General features: G+C 35.3%; 2 protein-coding genes across 4 annotated transcripts; both read left to right on the forward strand.

Moving 5' to 3' along the window:
• Window positions 1–4,271: 4,271 nt before the first annotated feature.
• LOC106131890 (VPS35 endosomal protein-sorting factor-like) lies at window positions 4,272–16,860 on the forward strand. 3 transcript variants are annotated; one of them, XR_001228528.2, is made up of 19 exons: window positions 4,272–4,493; window positions 4,875–4,965; window positions 5,510–5,620; window positions 5,707–5,848; window positions 5,974–6,128; window positions 6,230–6,402; window positions 6,514–6,853; window positions 7,204–7,379; window positions 7,702–7,805; window positions 8,095–8,276; window positions 8,699–8,845; window positions 9,336–9,505; window positions 9,944–10,106; window positions 10,513–10,678; window positions 13,022–13,161; window positions 13,670–13,838; window positions 14,171–14,436; window positions 15,485–15,783; window positions 16,755–16,860. XR_001228528.2 is itself a non-coding variant. In XM_013331155.2 (18 exons), the coding sequence occupies exons 1-18, from the start codon at window positions 4,474–4,476 to the stop codon at window positions 15,569–15,571; spliced, it is 2,802 nt and encodes a 933-aa protein (XP_013186609.2). In that variant the 5' UTR covers window positions 4,272–4,473; the 3' UTR covers window positions 15,572–16,733. The 3 variants fall into 3 exon arrangements, 1 of the variants encoding a protein (XP_013186609.2); XR_009656909.1 differs by having other exon boundaries at window positions 15,485–15,787; window positions 16,755–16,850; XM_013331155.2 differs by lacking the exon at window positions 16,755–16,860 and having other exon boundaries at window positions 15,485–16,733.
• LOC106131891 (uncharacterized) lies at window positions 16,368–19,425 on the forward strand. The gene is made up of 3 exons (XM_013331156.2): window positions 16,368–16,423; window positions 16,733–16,860; window positions 17,061–19,425. The coding sequence occupies exons 1-3, from the start codon at window positions 16,368–16,370 to the stop codon at window positions 18,959–18,961; spliced, it is 2,085 nt and encodes a 694-aa protein (XP_013186610.2). The 3' UTR covers window positions 18,962–19,425.
• The last annotated feature ends 74 nt before the right edge of the window (window positions 19,426–19,499 follow it).

The following is a 19,499-nucleotide window of genomic DNA, read 5'->3' on the forward strand; positions in this document are numbered from 1 at the left end:
TTCTATGCATGGGGTGAGCAGTCTCTTAATACGAGCACTGAAATCCTTATATGAGGATTCGAGTGCTTGTGTCAGGATAAACGGAGCGCACACTGAGTGGTTTAAGATTGAGAAAGGCGTTAGGCAAGGATGTGTTGCGTCACCGTGGCTGTTCAACCTATTTATGGATATTTGTTTGACAGATTTGAAAGAGTCTGAAAGTGGATTAAGGATGAATGAGTTACTCGTCAAATGTTTGCTCAGCGGAGGAGTTACAGGAGATGGTAAACTGTATGCATGAAGCTTTAAAAGAGAAAGGATTGAAAGTGAACGTAAGTAAAACTAAAACACTGGTTTTTGAAATGGAGAAAGAAATGACAGCATGTAATATTTTGATTGGAGGAGAAAAAGTTGAGCAAGTGAAAGAGTTTGTATATCTAGGATCAAAGTTTACATCATATGGCAAGTGTGATAGTGATATTGAAAGGAGAGTGAACGCGGGGAACATGGTGAATGGAGCTTTGCATGCCTTTATGAGCAGTCAGAAACTATCCAAAAAGGCTCGACTGGCTGTGCACAGGGGCGTGTTGGTCCCGACATTAATATATGGGAGTGAAAGTTGGGTATGGCAAAAGAAGCATGAAAGCAGAATAAATGCAGTGGAAATGAGAGCGTTAAGGAGTATGTTGGGTGTGAAATTGAGTGACCGGATAAGGAACAGCGTGATAAGGGAATGTTGTGATGTGAAAGAAGATGTAGTTTCAGGAATAGAAAAGGGTATGTTGAGATGGTTCGGTCATGTGGAGAGGATGAATGAAAGCAGGTTGACTAAGCCGATATACAAGGAGAGTGTGGAGGGAAAGGTCGGAGTGGGAAGACCTAGACGAACGTATCTTGATCAAATTAAGGACGTCCTGGTTAAGGGTCAGGTCAAAAGTACCCGAAACCACCGAGCTTGTATCAAGAGAGTTATGAATGTGGATGAAGCGAAAGAAGTATGCAGAGATCGTGGCAAGTGGAAAGAGGTAGTCTCTGCCTACCCCTTCGGGAAAGAGGCGTGATTTTATGTATGTATGGATAAAAGTTTGATTTTGTGATTTACCTACTGGTAAAAAATAATGATTTCATTTCTTAATTATGTAATTGAATTACAGTAATTCACAAATTACAATTAGACCAATCAGTCTTTGTTTTACTCGACTAGACCAAAACTAGACTAATAAATAAAATAAACAAACACTAACTTCTTACTAAATAATTAATTGTTGGAGTGTTTTGTTTTGAATGTGATAAACACAAATTCAAAACAAAACAATCGTTTAAATACACGTACGTACTTGTTTTGATGCATGCAATCAGCAATGTGATATTTTGACAGTGACTCCCCGCCGCCTCATGACTTTCGTAACAGTTCGTTCAATCTCGACGGTCGCTCGGACCTTCGGCGAAACCTTCGGCTTCGGTCGGGTTTTGGGCCGAAGCCGAATGCTTCGCCGAAGGTGGATTTTTTGGCCGAAGGTGGCCGAAGCCGAAGCCGAAGCTTCGGTCGGACACTAAAAATTACACATACATGTGGTTATCGTCCATTAGAGCTACTTTAAAAAATTACAACCTGAAATGAATGAAATATAGAAGAAAAACTACGAAATTTGTGAAATAAAAAGTTGTGTGGAGTGGAGTATTTATATTATTACCATGTGACAAAATTTGTTATTCTGAAATTAACTGTAAAATAAGGAAAACAAGTAATGTAATAATAATCTTATTTGCGTATAAACAATAGTGCTGAAAATTTAAGATTGTAAATTTTATCGATAATTTTCATTTCAATGCAAATTTAAAAGATTTCATCAGAATCAATATGGATATTTTAATATGTATTTTATTATGTAGGCCTACCTACCTATAATATCTGGTTTCGCAAAACATCTTAATAATTGTGACTACCGAAAACCTGTAAGTTTACGTTCAGGTCTCATAACTAATTTAAATAAATAAATTTAAAAAAAAACATAAAAGTAATTAATATGTGCAATGCAGAATATGCATGCATGTAAATTTAAATATAGTTTTCTTTTCAGCTGTGAAAGATAATGAAAAGCAAATATCAGAAACAAAAATGTTATTAATGTGCCAATTAAAAAAAACTACTACTGTCTTTTTGGGACTACTGGCTCTGTCTACCCCGTAAGGGATATAGACGTGACTATATGTATGTATGTAAAAAAACTAAACCAATTAAACATATTTGTGACAATAATTTTTTTACAATTTCAAGAACAATGCCAAACACGTTACGTATATTTTTTTGAAATATATAACATTCAATCTCGTCTTTATCCCTTGCGGGGTAGACAGAGCCAACAGTCATCATTAATTTTTTATTTGCCCTTAGTGCCCAGTGGGGAAGAATAGCCCGACCGTATTTATTTGATCGAATGTTTATTCTTTTTACATATGCATGTGTGTGTGAATCTAGTGGAACCACAGTGCACGCTATTTCAACCCGTAAGTTTTAAAACTATGACTGCAGACATGAACGCGATCCATCACATCATACACGGTACATCCCTATCTCCTTTTTTCTTGATATTGGCACAATGCTGCATTGTCAAATTTATTTGCGGCCTTGATGTTGCCAAAACTTTTCGCATTTGTTTCATACTTAAGTATTTTTTTATTCACATGGATCTCTCGACTCTAAAAACGTACCTAGTGATTACATACTCTTTGGTTAGGACCAGATTAAAAAAAATTATAGACTCGTTATATACATCTTGCTATCCTAAAATACTTACAATTTTAATCCAACACTGCAGTCCAACGTCACTTACACTTATTAGAATACTTACGCACCACCACAGTGTCTTTTTGGAATTTGCACTAACGTCTTATGGCGTCTACTTAACTAAATGAAATTAAAAACAACAACTAAATAGTTTGTCAGTCCACTCACTATGCACAACACCTAAATTTAGACTATTTTCCCTAGTTATATATTTTACTTATTTACACTACTCGGCACTATTATTTTCACTGGGTATTACTCCAATTTATTTTTTATTGAGGACTTCTTCTTTCTTGATGTTTCACTTTAAACTGGAACAGTTGCACTACTCTGCCCTCTGTTACCGAATTTACTATCGTAGGTCGGAGTATACCTTCACGAGAACCTCAATATTTGTAACTATTTTTGGTGTCATGCATAGCTTTGCTTATTAGTTGAATTTTCTCTGTTTTACATTCTAAAGTCATAAAGATTTTCATTTTTCACATAAGTTCAGATAACATCTTATAAGACAAAACAGATTTCATTAAACACGAGTTACATTTTCACAACAAATTTAACACAAGTTTGTCTCAACCTCAACCTTGGTTTTTGGCTAAATTATAAATCAATTTTTAAAGATTTCTCGAAATTATGTATAATGAACAATCTCAACAAATTTAACGCTATTCAATAATAAACATTGTGTATTTTCCAAATGCAATAGTTCCATTGCTTTAAATAACAAGCTACGTGAAAAGTGCCATGTATGAAGATTTAATGAAGATCGGTTAAGTGAAAAACGAACAAACACACACACTTTCATATTTAAAATATTAATATGGATTTTGATGAAACCTTTTAATTTTAAGTGCTACATTGAAATGAAAATAATCGATAAAATTTACACACTGGTCAGAAATTTTGTTCTAATGCAAATAAGGTTATTATAATTCTTGTTTGAAAAATTGTAAAATTATTTTTTTATACAATGTAAATGTAGGCTTACAAACTTGGGATTCTTTTTTTAGGCGATGGGCTTGCAACCTATCACTATTTGGATCTCAATTCTATCATTAAGCCAAATAGCTAAACGTGGCCGATCAGTCTTTTCAAGACTGTTGGCTCTGTCTACCCTGCAAGGGATATAGACGTGATTATATGTATGTATTTATGTACAATAATAATTAATTAATTAACAATAAAAAAAAACTTTTCTAAAATTACAGACTAAAAATATATTAGTTTAAATTTTGGCCCCTAGGAAGGGTTCACATCACGCAGGCAGACTACTTACTTATTTATCTTACTAAACATAATCTGGTGGAAATCTGACTGACTGATTTTGACCGTCCACACTACTACAAGTGTTTTTGTACTCTACAAGATGGCGGCTCAGTTTAATCCGAGAAATTTTGAAAGCCTTCGGATGTCCATAGAATAAAATAAGGAAGAGTCTTTTTAACTTATACGCCTTAAAAATTTCTATTCGTTTCATATAATTGATTTTTTTCTGTAGAGTTGTGCCTGGCTGTCTGTTCCAATCTGTCTTTTTCTGACGTTCTAAAATATAGATGAATAAACTAGACAGAAGTAAATAAGCAAGATAAGTTAGAAGAAAAATAATTATCTTTACTCGAAGGCTAGCGGTTTCGAATTCTTCCATAGAAATTTATAACGAGAATAAATCGTTTTTGGATCTTACATTTTTGACATAAATATTTGCCATGCCTATTTATTACGAATGGTAAGTTTTTACCACAGATTTTTTGGCTAAATAAAGTTAGTTATTTGGTGTTCCATCTTATTTATTTATATAAAAGATGTATCAGTTGCATGTACTGAAAAGACCTTTACTTTCAAACTAGACAAACCAAAGGTGTTACTGTATGAATCCTACTACTATTATAAAGGCGAAAGTTTGTATGGATGTATGGATGTTTGTTACTCTTTCACGCAAAAACTACTGAACCGATTGCGCTGAAATTTGGTATGTAGGTAGCTGAAGACCCAGAATAACATATTGGCTACTTTTTATCCCGGAGTTCCCGCGGGATTGAAAGGGTTTCCATGCGGACGAAGTCGCGGGTGGCCTCTAGTATGTATATAGTTAAATTATTTATTTCAGGACTACATTAAAAAAGCAGCAAAATTCAAAAAGGAAATATCCTAGCTTTGAAGTGTCAAATCATCCTTTGAAAAGCAATGTGGTTTTTATGGTAAGAATGTGATTTCTATGAAATTAAAATGTAACAGTATATGTTAAAGTATTGATATGAACATTTATTGAAACTTTCTTTTTTTTCTTATATTTAACACTTAACACATATTGGTCATGACTTGGTTACATAGTGACAATGATGTTGGAACAAGGTACCTATTTTACATTTGTTAGAATGTACTATAACCGTGTCATGTAGTTCTACAGTGCCATGTGGTTCCTGTTAGCCTAGAAATGGACCACTCCATATCTTTCACATGAATGTCGTAAAAGGTGACTAAAGGAATGAACTTGAGATTCTTAGTAGAGTAGGTGATGGGCTTGCAACCTGTCACTATTTGAACCACAATTCCATCATCAAGCCCTCATCATTAAGCTAAATTGTGGCCTTTCACTCTTTTCTCGGTATTGGCTCTGTTTACCCTGCAAGGGATGTGGACATAGTAATATGTTGTATGTATTTATTATGACTCAAAGATATGGAAAGAAGAAAATAAAAGAAAATCATTTGTATACATATAATAACTATTAATTTATTTTAGAAGGAGAATACTAGTACCAGCAAAAATTTAATGGAGAGTCTTACTAAATGGAGTTCAGCATTTGAAGAAGTAGATCCACTGTTAAGGTTTGAGCAAATGAATATTGAAAATGTAAGTTACTTTATTTTAAAATGGATCTCTCCTGGATTCAAATTTGGGTCCTGTCCTCATTTCAAATGAAAATTATTTTTTTACAGGATATAAATTCAAGTGAACAGTTAGACCATGTTATAAATTATTCAAGTTCTTGGAATGTGCGGCGCTCAGGAATTCTGAACAAGTATACAACTGGGGAAAAATTAAGCATTGTTAGTAGTTTTCTACCAGGAGGAGAAAAAAGTATGTAACTCATTATTATATTATTTTATGTTCAAAAATATGTCACAAACTTTTGACGGTATTGAACTAATCATATATTTTTTGTTTTTTTTTTTTATTTTACTTTTAAGTTAGTTCATTTTCAGCACTTATAAGACAGGTATCAAATCTCAATGAAAAAGTAAAACATAGGTTGGAGCAATTGGATGACTTTGATGAAAGCTCTGTGAGAAAAACAATGGGTTTGAGCCAACAGGAGTATGTATCCAAGATTAATATGCTCAATGACGAAATAAAAAAGGTAAATATGATTTCATGCCACTAATAACTGCTTTGTATAAAGCTAAAAATTCTTAAAATTGAAATGATCATGTAGTAATTCCATCAATTTTGTTTTTACAGGCTTGGGATACAGAGCAAAGGGTAAAAGCATTTAAAATTGGTATTCAATGCTCAAAGCTTCTCGCAGATGTTAGTGTGATGCCATTCTATCCAAGTAAATTTGTTTTAATAACTGATATATTGGATACATTTGGAAATTTAGTTTTTGACAGATTGAAGGCAAAAAGTTTTGGGTAATAAAATTGTTATATTATCATTTGTTTAATATGAAAGTTCTGTTATTCTGTTGTAATAACTCACAAACATTCTGTTGTAATAACTCACAAACATTTTAACACTTTTAGACCTAATGGAGGGAAAGTTGAAGACATAGATCCCGCTCTAATTCCAGAGTCGGCTAAAGAAACCTGTCAAAACTGGTTGTATAAAATGGCATCTATCAGAGAACTGCTTCCACGTCTATATATGGAAATGTCTCTTTTGAAATGCTATCTCTTTTTGTCTAAAGATGAAATAAAACCCGTAGTGGCCCGGTTAACAGCCATGATACGAGGAATAGGCAACCCTCTTGTTGCTACCTATTTGAGACTGTACCTTTGCCGTGTGGCGTCTAAATTGATGGAAAAAGATAGTGAACAATTCTTTTATAGCAATTTGAAAGAGTTTCTTGAGGAATACCAACAAGTAAGTATTTGAGAAATAAAAAAAAAAAAAAATTAACCTATTTCGGATGGGGAGCCAGACACTGCAATTTTTAAACGTGCTACAATCCCAATATTTATAATTAATGATTCTTTATCTGCATTTATGAAGCTTTTATGCAAGCGCTTGAGTTTATTGTACTTATGGCCTGAACTTTCACCAGAATTCATTGTGGCGAGTGTAAATGGAACTGTTGGCTCCCTTCGAAAACTTCCCATTTACTATTCTTAACCGGGCGGCGTGCATTCATCCTCAATATGATTAAACCATCTAAGAGTGCCTCTCTATTTCTGTTACGATATTTAATTTAATTTTATATTTGCATTTTTTAGATTTTCCATCCAGCGATAAAGAAAAAATATGAATCACAGTTACTTACACCAGAAAAATATTTAAGTTTGTATGTACCGGCGGTAGATTGGCTTTTGTTCGGCACTTTAAATTCCAATAGGTGTAAGCTTACACTCTTGGAAGATCTACTTCAGCAGTGTGAACAAATCGAGAACAGGTAAGTCCCAGGTATCTTATATACCTATAAAATTATCGTGCCACAATGTTGGTTTCCGTACTCCGCCGAAACGACTTGACCGATTCTCATGAAATTTTGTGAGCATATTGAGTAGGTATGAGAATCGGCCAACATCTATTTTTCGTAGTGATAAGGGTTGTCCACCCTTAACATTTTTAAAACTAGAAATTACTTGTATGGCAAAACAAAGTTTGCCGGGACAGCTAGTAATATATAAAAATCTTTTTATATTATATACATAATTTCTAGTTCGCTTTGAAATAATCACAAGAATCAATTCATTACATTTTTCCATTTTCAGCGAGTTACTTTTAAACTGTCTTATATCAGCTTTCGATTCTCAAAGTGTAAACAAAAAATCTTCCGTCATTTTGGAAATGATTCAAAAGTCGTCAGATAAATTGGGTAAGTTGTAATCCAATAGGCTTAATAACGTAAATTGAAATATAACTTTCATTTTCTTGTTTTTAAGATTATATTTCATGTTTACTTTTAGTTTATTTAAATTAGTTTATTATTTTTAATTTTGAAATGGGCTCAGCTAGTTGTTTGCATTTGAATTGCATTGGCGTGTTATTTAATTTTTGACGCAAAAATAGATTAGATTGATAAAAAAAACACAGTAATAATAACCATTACGGTTTAAGGACATTATTTCCATGACACTTCTGTATCGAAGTCTTACACATTGCAGTTCTGATTAATGACATGCTGGCATCTCTGGGAGAACACTTGTGCGCAGCGGACAACACGCGACACCTGTCTCCGGAGAACCTTACACAAACATGGTGGAAGATCGCATGCAACCTTAATTCGCCACTACACTTCCTTCAAGTTTTAGAGCCGTGGCTTCAGTTTGCTTGCACACATTTATCGGTAATTAACGATATTATTATACTTTTAATTTAATGTTTGTAATTATTGAAATTAAAAAGTTTAAAAAGGTTTCGATTATTATAGAAATCGGATAGATGACTATATAAATGCTATTTTCTACTTAAAACTACCTATAGCAATGATATGTCGTCCCCTTGCATGGCTGTTTTCTGTGCAGCAGATATACAGCTGACAAATAAATAACAGAAATGAGATACCATATGAAAATATTATGTGTCATAACATAACCATCAGTAGCAATTTTACAATTATCAATTTGGTATTTACCGCTTTTGTAGTCTTATATTATACCGAATTCTTTGATTTCGGTTTATTCCAAAGAAATCGTAATAAATATGTAGATAAGTATAAAACTAAAAGATACCCGGTTTTTCTCATTGTTGACATTGTTCCTTGTTCAGACACAACATGTGAACATCATACTGCGCGGCACTATCCGGTATATGATAAAGTGCGGACGACCGGCTGACGAGTTCTCAGGACATTTCCAATTCGTTATCAAGAGAATGTTGAAATCTATTCCTGACGTTGAAGAACTTTTCCTAATGGTGAGTAGTGAGAAATCCAACTAAATATAAATGCGAAAATTGGTGAGGATGTATGGATATACGATTGTTAATCTTTTACGCAAAGATAGATATTGATGAAATTGGGAACACGAGTAGAATATAGCCTGGACTAACATAAAAAGCACTTTTTAACCCAAAATTAGGGAAGAAACCCCGGGGCGCAGCTAGTCCGAATTTTAAATTAAATCTGTAAGACTTATTGTATGTGGTGACAAGGTCGCCTTTTACTAGTATGTTTATGAATGTGAATTGGCTCTGTATTTTTTATGATGCAATAGAAAATACAGAGCCAATAGAAAGAGTAATTGTATTGTATAGTCAACAGTAAAATTCACTGCAAATTCACCATTATTAACGCGTCATAGAGTTCCACGTGGGGGTAACTTGTTGTGCTGTTGACTGTGCAGTTTTTTTCATAGAATTTAGTATAATTTAAGGCAATAGAATTTAATTATTATTTCCACCACAGGATGCCTTCATGCCTCTAGTGGAGTTAGTTCAGACATCGAATGCCCGCACACTGATGGCCAAGACAGTGTTGTCCAATTTTTTCACCAGATACAGTTCCACTCACGTCGAGGACCATATTGTCATATCTAGTTTGATGAGGCTATGCTGCATATTGCACGATTCGATCAAGTTGGTATTTTATTTTCTTAATTTTATTTGATTTATTTATAATTACAATTTAAATATGTTTTTATGCGTCCTCTAAGTGACTAACAAGGAGGTTTTTAATATCTTCATCATCTTCAATTGTTTTGCTTACGAGCACATTTACAAACATACATAGTTACATATATCACGTCTTTATTCCTCACGGCGATGAAGACAGATCCAATAGTAACAAGGTGAAGGCCTGATTTAGTTACAGTTGTTGGTCGTTGTTGGGCATTTATTTTTGAATAAAAATCAGATATATCTTCTAATGTAACTTGTAAGCACACCTAACAAAATGCTACTTAAAAATGTTTTTATTTATTTCCATCCTGTATTAAAAATTAATTCTAATTAACAATAAAAAAATAGACTCAACTCAACTTTCTGTGCCCAACCTGATTATTATTTGTTTATTAGCGCGGTGACAGTGGAGGACGAAATGAAAGTGAATGCGGATCTGATCACCAAGTTTGTGCAAGCCGTGTCGTACCAGGATGATTTGGAACAGCAGTTGAATTTCTACGTGGAGTGTCGCGCCGCATTCATCAAACTCGATGCTGTGCTCGTCACACTAGTGCATGTAAAATAACTATGTTACTAAAATTATTAGTGATACAAACAGAGATCCGAGCAAAAATTACAATACCAAAAAACATCGAGAAAAAATTACAAAAGTTTGCTGGAGTTTTTTCTTGTTTAGCGTATGGAACCGTGTTTATAATACTTAGTTTGTAACTGAGTTTGCCTTTACACCGGATACCTGCAGATCGATAACAAAAACGCCAAAATAATTTTTTTACAAACAAAACTACTCTACTATTATACTCTTTTAATTTTATAAAGATTACAATGACAATTTGTGTTGTCAGGCTGTCAAATCCATACTATTTATGTTCCATCTTTGTCTCTCGTACATCATAGTTCTATCTTGCTGTAATTCTAATCAAATAAGTATATTTCAAGAAGTTTAAAATGTATGATGTCAGTGCGTGAACGCGCTAGCGACGAACGTGGCGGGTTCGCGCTGGCTGCACCGCGCGTGCGCCGCGTACAGCTTCGTGACGGTGCCGTCGCTGCGCTGCGCGTGCGCCCGGCTGCAGCTCTACCTGCTCACCGGGCAGGTCGCGCTGCTCAACAACTGCATCGGACAGGGTAGGTGTACATCGTTTCTTTCACATATATTAATTAGATAGTTAGCTTTATTAAATAATAATATAAATATTGATGAAAGCTGAGATAAAAGCTTTATTCACTACCACATAACTTTTGTTGGTAACACATATAATTAACAGTAATAAGATGACTGTGCAATGTGTACCTATGTATGTACTACGAATAAAGATGAACAGGGAAAAGGTCCTGACTCAGCATTATGTCGCAGGTGTAGACACTGCGACGCTGATGATTCTGCCAGAACCATAGGTAAGCTCAGCGAAGCAACACGAAGAGGACATGAAAGTAAAAGTTTGGCGCGAGTGTCGTATAAATTAAAAACTAAAACAAAAATCGGGAAAAAAAAATCTAAAGTAATTCCCATACAAGTTTAAACATTGATGAAAAATTACATCTCGAAACAGAGAACTGTTCGAGATATAACGATAACGCACACATTATTTGGGCGACACCGAGACGTCAAAAGCTTTTATTTTGTTTGTATCATGAGCTATATTTTTTTATATCTAACTAGCTTTCCGCCCGCGGCTTCGCCCACGTGTAATTCGGTTATATATAGCGTTTTTTAATGATCTCGACAGGGCTTTTTCTTCCACAGGCTGAAATCTTGTTACAACTGGAATTAAATATAGCCTGTGTTACTCAGGGATGATGTAGCTTTCTAATGGTGAATGTTTGAAATCGATTCAGTAGTTTCGGAGTTTATCGATTACATGTGTAAACAAACAAACAAACAAGGATGGGAAATCATCAAATGACCTCTCCCGCTCTGGGTGGAACGGAAGGGAGTGTCAGACTTTTACTGACTAAAACCCACCTCGTTCCTTCAGTTGCCCTTTGCGTTCCGGGGCCACGGTATCTCGTTAGAACTTTCCCGCAGCCCCGGCTCAGTTTATCCCGTTTCCCCCCCTTGGGGGTTGACATTTCAGAAATCCCTTCTTAGTGCTCACTTATGTTACTAAAGGAACCTCTGTTCAAAATCTCAGACTCCTATACCGAGCGGTTTCGGCTGTGCGTTAATAAATCAGTCACCCAATCGCACCCCCTAAATCACGATTGGAGGGTAGTTTGAAAAAACTTATAATGTCAAACATATTTACTTGCCTATGTACGTGTTCATGCCAAGTTTCAAGTTTATAAACCCAAGGAATAAGATTTTTCATAGAAACGTTTTTACCCCTTTTCCCCCCCTTGGGGGTTGAATTTCCAAAAATCCTTTCTTAGTGCTCCCCTACATATCCCAAGGAACCTACATTCCAAATTTCAGCTGTCTACGACCAGTAGTTTCGACTGTGCGTTGTCTGTCAGTCAGTCACTCAGTAACGGAAGAATTTTATATATATGGAAGATTTAATTATAGCATTAATGTATGATGACATAGTATAAAAGGTTCTCCCGTATTTTGTAATTCAACTGATGGAATAGTTATTTTCGAATATTATCATACTTTGAATATATAAAAATAACTACGGTATCGAAATTAAAAAAGGAAATTCCTTTAATGTATTTAATGAGATGTATTTTATCCTATTATTGACTAATTTAAATGTTTGTACTGTGCACTTTGTCAAAAATCCCTATTCTGTGCAATAATTTTACGAAGCTTTCCCTGGCCTCAAGAGCGCCTGTTATTAGCTACTGATTAGCATCAAAATGTATTATGTATGAATAGGTAACATATTTTCTTTAAGTCTTACGAACATGGTCGTACATACAGTAATTTCACTTACCTTTTTTGCCTTTTGCCTAACGGGAGCAATATATTGGACTGCATACCGCAACGATGGCAAAATATTCCACAAGGCCTTTGTAGGTGAAGTCCTTGTGTGAACGGGGGTTGTAATTCATAGGTTTAAGTATAGGGCTGAAATCCTTCGAAACATTACCATCGTACATAATTTAATGGTTGCCCCCAATTCCTAATGGAATAAACGGAAACTTTGAACACATGATATCTTGCCAAATACCCACGTTTAATCTCAATTTCAAGTTAAAAATATCTGTTTTGGTAAAACTAATATTTGCTGCGAATTATCAGGCTGCAGTTCTCTCTTCAACAGTTATTGCTGTCATGTGTAAGCCAATTTGTATTATTTTACATACATACATATAATCACGTCTCTATCCCTTGCGGGGTAGACAGAGCCAACAGTCTTGAAAAGACTGATAGGCCACGTTCAGCTGTTTGGCTTTATGATGGAATTGAGATTCAAATAGTGACAGGTTGCTAGCCCATCGCCTAAAAGAAGAATCCCAATTTACATATTTTACATTTTGGTTCAAGTGGAAATTATTAACTAAGATAATTTCCTTTCTTCCTAGCTGAGGCCAATTTCAAAGCTCTGATTGGATTAATTCCGGACATTCCTGATTACATTTTAGAAGATGGACAGAAAAAGCCGACAAACATTCGGGTGGCAGGCGTCATAAGCGATTTTTTATCAACGTTATTGATATTACCGGTAAGGATCACATTTGATAATAAGATTTGGCCTTGTGCGTTTATATAATTTGCCATCGCTGGTTTGGTTTGATTCGACCCCAAGCTAATAAGGAAGGCAGTAGATTTTTTATCTCTATAACTACCGTCCTCCAGGGCATATGCGACCTACATCTTTGTCGCATAGGCGTACACTGTTACAATTTAGGCTTAAATAAAAAAAAAAATCCTATAGATATAGGACTTCCTAAAATTCGACAGTTCAAAAAGTCTACCAAGTACTACTATTAAGAATGTAATGAGCTGCGTCAGACAAGGGCTCGTTTATTTATATTTGCGTTTTAGCAACAGCCTATGCTGATCAACGGCCGAGACGAATTAAAATTTCACGCCATTCTTTTCGGTTACTACGCACTTCACAATGAATCAGAAACAAAACTTAATTAGGCTGTTAAATGTCGTGAAAATAACTTTGGTTTCGGTTTCTCCATTACAATATCTAATCTATTTGATAATTATTGTTGTTTTAGGATAATTTGGACAGTAACTGCAAGGCATATATTTTATGTGGCCTTATAAAAACTATGGAGAAGATACATTGGAAGAAAACGGAGCCGCTTTACTATACAACCCTTCTGCGTATACTTGATTTACTATGTGAAATGAGCAGAGAAAATTATGTTTATCATATTGATTCCGGTAAGATTCATGGAAGTGTACTACATACTGTCACGGTTTTCCCACCACGGGTTGACAGACCCAATAAATTGACATTCAGATACAGACAGGTTGCCAATGTGCCATCGTAGCTAGCCCATCGCCTGATGGAAAATTACGTTTATATGCTGTGTTATCTTATTTATAAGTATTTTATTTAACACTAGCGACCCTGGCTTCGCACTTTCATCTTGAATCACTCTATCTATTTAAAAAAAACTGCATCAAAATCAGTTGCGTAGTCTTAAACACAGTCGTAGATAGATAGAGCCGATCACTACGTAGTATTACTATAACAACTAATATGTTTTCAGTAATCTCCAACGACATGCTATACGGATCTGATGAAGAATTCTTAGCAGCTGTCGATAAATACGCTACTAATATATGTCAGGAGTTGCTATTGGTGTTGAAAATGTTGGGTGATGCGAAGGAGACGAATAAGCAATACAATTTAGCGTTGGAGGTGTTCTGGCGAGTTGTAAGGCGAGGGGACCTGAGCCGGGCGCCTATGCTCAGCCTCGCCAACAATTTGTGGATGCTCTCACAAAAATTACAGGACTCAAATAATAAGTTGGCGGTGAGATCATCCATACTAATATTAACAAATGTATTTGTTTGTATGTCCTTCACGTCAAGACCACTAAACAGATTCTCCATGAAATTTTGCATACGAAGAAGGACGTAGGAGGGGTACTTTACACGCGGGCGAAAGCAAATTACCTACATTATAATTGACATTATTTCAAATTTCTAACATTTTTAAAAATAATTTTATATGAATCTATAACCATAATTAAGACACATGATTTGAAGTCGTTAAAATATTGAATTTTATGTTTGAAATTTGGCTTATTCTAAAAGGACGTAACGACGCAAATATGTCATTTGTATTGAACTTATAGCTTTATATATTTGTCAACGCTTTCAATCTTTAAAATAAAAGCGTAGTAAAAAGACTTATTGGCATTATTGACACTGACAGCAGGTGTTTTGTATACGAACAAGTTAGTAATTGTTATTTTTTTATTTTCACTTTTTATTATCTGTTTTAACATGTAGGTAGAAAACATGAATGCAAATATCAAAAATTTACGACAGAGGTTGATTGATGTTTACGCTTGCTTATTTATTTTCCTTGGCAGTTTACAGATAAAAGAAATTCAGTTAATGAATTTGAAGCTAGCAGCAGAACTTTTCTTCGTCATAGAGATGACGTCACTGCTCTGATAATGGATTTTATAATTTTCTCAAAAGTCGATAAAAAATTTTTTTTTTTGACGAATCGGTTATTTTTATTTTGGGTCTTGAAAAATATTAAATGTTGTCAATTGAATTGTGTGTCGTCTTCACTTGCACATTGGAAGCTTTAAATTATTTCGTAGTAGCTGTTGCTTGCGTGTAAAAACCTTCTCACTAAGGTGAGGATATTACCAGAAAAATGTCAGGAGAAAGGAAGAGTTTTTGCTCGTTACTTCGTAGAAGAGTTCAAACAAACAAAAAAACTCTCCAGATTTACTTATAATATTAGTATAGATTAAAAAGTAGTTAACTTGTGCTTATGTTATTATATATAATTTTATATTCTTATTGATAAAATTCACCAGTAAAATGTTATTTTGTTTCAGAAATCCATGTGGTCAACGCTAGAAAAAGACCCTTCGACGAAACTATTGCTACAGAATCTCACTCAAAACAAAAGTGCCAAAGCTTGAATATAACTTATATTTAATATTATTTGTATGTGTAAAATTAAGACCATGAATATTAAACATTTAATGAAAGTGCTATATTGGTTTTAATAGGTATTATGTTTTTACTCATGTGACAAGTTATTTATACTGTGCAAAATTAGTTTCTCTTGCATAAAAATCAAGAAGACCGAGATGTACCCACTCAAAAAATGTTATACGCAGCCAACTAAGTCGTAAGTAAGATGAATCAATATTGAAATACCTAAGTTATTTTTTTACATTACTGACTATAAAGCTAAAGAGCTGACGCCACGTGAGAATCTTTATATTCTAGAACAAGGAACGTATTTTAACTGTACTAAAAATATCCTGTCTCTGCCATCGTAGCGTATTTTGATAACGTTTATTACAATCAAATGATTTATGCTTCTTGGATCATGGGAATAGGGTTAGTAATTTCTCAAGCGGTCTTTTGTTTGATACGGGGTTTTGTATGTGTATTCTTATGTTTGAGTGATTTTCTTATTCTAATGTACGAGTAGGTAGATAGCATATGCAGTATCACCCTGTGCTTGTCAATGAAGAATATTTTCGCTCGGGAAGTACCTACCTTATTTTTTCAATTAAGCGTCTTATATTGAAAAGGATACCTGGTTTTCGTTTAGTTAGTACTTACGATCAGTAAATGTGTCTCAATAGCGTAGACTTTTATATTATTTTTTGAGATGACTAGCCTAGATATTGCTTATAATAGTTGGAACTCTTAAATATCAGTCAGATCGAGTTAAGCCTTTCTAAACAGCTGGCTGCAGTGGTAATGGGTCAAGCTGTGCAGTGGGTGACCCACAGCCGCGCGGCCCGGCGCCGGATGGGGTAAGCGGACATTGTCCGCAGACTCCGCCACGCTTGAGTGGCGCGCGCGCTCTGTTGCACCGATCTTTCACCTTCGCAATATAGGCGCCTATAAAACCTTGTCATTGCAATTTTGTGACGTTACTTTCATCCCGACTCAAACGCGAAAGACAACTAGAAACGCTGAATAGTTGCGACGACTAAGGGAATTCATTTGGGTTCATACCCACTTTAAAAATGTCCAAATTCACATGTTTGGTACGATAAAGTGCTATTTTATTTTGCTTTTAAATATCTCAAACACGTGGTAATTGTTTTCTAATTCTGTTTTCATATATTGTTACTGTTGCAGTTAATAGTGTGGGCGATATGTGAGGGGGTATCATCTATCCAGATAGGTGATAAGGATTTTGTCGACTCTTTGGACTTTGCACCTCTGTTTTCATCTGGCGATTCCGGTCTGTACTCTTTTTTATGAATATTTACCAATATATTTTATATTATTTAACAATATAGCATTTCTTTTACACGCACTCATTATGATACTGACATTCGCATTTATAAATACAATACAGATTTTATTGATAAAAATAAATGTAAGCAGTACTTTACCTTTTTTCTGTATTCTTTTTATTACACTGCAAATTAATATTTTCAGGCATTACACCTCTGGCTTCCCAACCCATTGCCGCAGCGATGCTAAAAGTAGATAAGAGTCAATATCCCCAATTATTTGATACCGTTGTCAGTAGTTCTATCGATTCTTTACAAACTCGAGTAGCTCCAGTGGAAAGCGCATTTTCCGCTGAAAATTTTGGGTTCAATCCGATAGCTAGTAAAAGCTTTCATTCACCGCAGAAGTCAGCCAGGCTAGTTGCACATCCAAAACAACAACGCCCACAGCCACATTTAGTTCCTATCGGGCAGCAACTCAGCCCTTTGCGATATGACATTAGAACTGTTCACGATGCTGATTATAAAGTATTCAAACCTGAAGATAATGAACAGGGCGAAGAGATATTGTCAGCTTTAAAAAAGAACCCATCAGTAGCTGCGTACTTCAAACCCTCCATCACTAACGTTGAAGTAGCCCATCCTTTGAATTATCGCAAAGAAGAACTAGCTGAAAATCCCGAAGTAGAACAAAACTACAAGCAAAATGCTTATATTCCAGGACCACCACGTCTTCGACGATACACCAGGGGGAGGCAAAGAGAAAACTTAAAAAAGAGAGGTGATGATGACGATGATCCCTATGGCTATAAAGCAGATTATATCTCAAGGCCGAAGGCCTTCGATAGTGATATCTATAGCAGTGCATACAAAGAATCCAAAGACCCTAAAAAGGATTATGAATATCCGTATGGATACGATTCGGGCTACGATCATAAAGAATATGAGAGAATAAAATCTTTGTCAGAAGCACAAGCTGCTGAAATCAAGAAAAATCCGGAAAATTGTAAGGAGGTTAAAAGGGACGATATGACTTGTATGGTTTGCAAAGACACAAAAACAGGGGGTAACTATGAATCATGTTCATACGTTGCAGAACCTAAAAACAATAAGTATGCCTATTCAAAAGAAAAGAAATTTGATAGTAACGATGAACCAGATGAGCCCGAAAGTAATTCAAGGGAAGAACAACCAAAAAAGCTTTCTAAGTACGAGGAATCAAATGATAGCCCACATAAACATGAAAGTCAATCCGAGCCAAAGCCATACGCAAGCTATAAAGAGGACCCAAAGGATGACGATAGCTCCAAGGAAAATTATAAATCTTACTATGTACACACTACGAAACCAAAGCCCAGCGAAGCATTGCGAGCGGCAGAAAATGATAAATCGGAAGAAAGTGAAGATGCCTTAGTCAAGCCTTATGATTATAAAAAAGCCATTCCTGGTTTCTACAGCAATAATGAACCGAAAAAAGATGTTGAACATGTGTTAGCAGAATTCAAGAAGAAAGATAGATCGTCATGTAAGAAGGTGCAAAAGAATGGAATGACTTGTTTCCAATGTCTTGACAAATCCGGGTTGAAACACGAGGAATGCATGTTTGTTTCCGAGTCGGCGCCCAAGAGTAGTCATCTAGCTTATCAAGAACTTAAAGAATTTACATCTAAGCCTCCATCTCTAGATGCATCGAACGAAGGGGCCGAAAGCCAGACCGTCTCAACTAGCGCACCTCCTGCAAAATCAGCCGCTTATGTTGTCGCAAACTCTGGTTACGGTAAGAAGCTTAAGCGAAAGAAGGCACCTCAGGCTTCGTTGTCCGCTGCAGCTACAAATAAAGTCTCCACTGTTCTAACTCCCACACAGCAGGCGGCGGTGAAACGTACTAAGAGAAGTGTGGAAGACGACGCGGAAACCAGAGCGGAAATCGTTGACGAAACAAACATAGCGCCTCCCGAAGAGTTTGCGGGGGACAATTCTCATGGTGCGTTCTGGGCAGAGACAATGCCCCGTTACAGCGCAGCTTTAGGTGTGACCCTTCCTCAGTTTATGTTATCTCGATCAGAACACGAAGTTTCCTTCGATGAAACCGTTGCCGGTGCGTAAGTTATGACGTGTTTTGTCAATCTAATTGCATTATTAGTAGAGCGTGTCGATTGAAAAACGCTTTGAAACGAAGCCTGAACAGAAGGTAACGGGTAATAGATATTGTTACGTAACAAAATAAGATTTCACAGATAGACGTGCCGCTAAGTAGCATGAAATGTTTCAAAATAGTCAATACAAATGGAACGTAAAATAAGTAACATAGAAAGTTTTCAAGGGATGTTGATTAATTTTAGAATATTTTATTTACATTATGATGTGATATTAAAACAATAAATTATAATTGTTGAACTTTGTTAAGGACTGTCTTTATATATTGTTAACTAGTTTTAGATAAATTGAAATAAAAAAATGTATTCGTTTTAATAGAGTATTTATTTAGACAAGCTTATTCCCGCAGATCCGCCCGCGTTAACCTATAATTCCGTTCCCATGAATTCCAGATAAATGAAGCCTGCGTTTGAATTTGGACCTTTAACTATGACCACGACTATTGTTATATATTTAAATAACTACTTATGCATACCAAATTTTATCA

Source organism: Amyelois transitella, chromosome 5 (assembly GCF_032362555.1).
Source record: "Amyelois transitella isolate CPQ chromosome 5, ilAmyTran1.1, whole genome shotgun sequence".
NCBI lineage: Eukaryota > Metazoa > Arthropoda > Insecta > Lepidoptera > Pyralidae > Amyelois > Amyelois transitella.

Excerpts from the sequence above, each read along its gene's own strand:
- LOC106131890 (XM_013331155.2), top strand. The coding sequence starts at position 4,474 with ATGCCTATTTATTACGAATG. Across the intron at positions 13,162-13,669 it reads CAACGTTATTGATATTACCG|GATAATTTGGACAGTAACTG; the intron begins GTAAGGATCACA and ends TTGTTGTTTTAG. Across the intron at positions 13,839-14,170 it reads TGTTTATCATATTGATTCCG|TAATCTCCAACGACATGCTA; the intron begins GTAAGATTCATG and ends ATATGTTTTCAG.
- LOC106131891 (XM_013331156.2), top strand. The coding sequence starts at position 16,368 with ATGGGTCAAGCTGTGCAGTGGGTGACCCACAGCCGCGCGGCCCGGCGC. Across the intron at positions 16,424-16,732 it reads GCGGCCCGGCGCCGGATGGG|TCATATATTGTTACTGTTGC; the intron begins GTAAGCGGACAT and ends CTAATTCTGTTT. Across the intron at positions 16,861-17,060 it reads GTTTTCATCTGGCGATTCCG|GCATTACACCTCTGGCTTCC; the intron begins GTCTGTACTCTT and ends TAATATTTTCAG.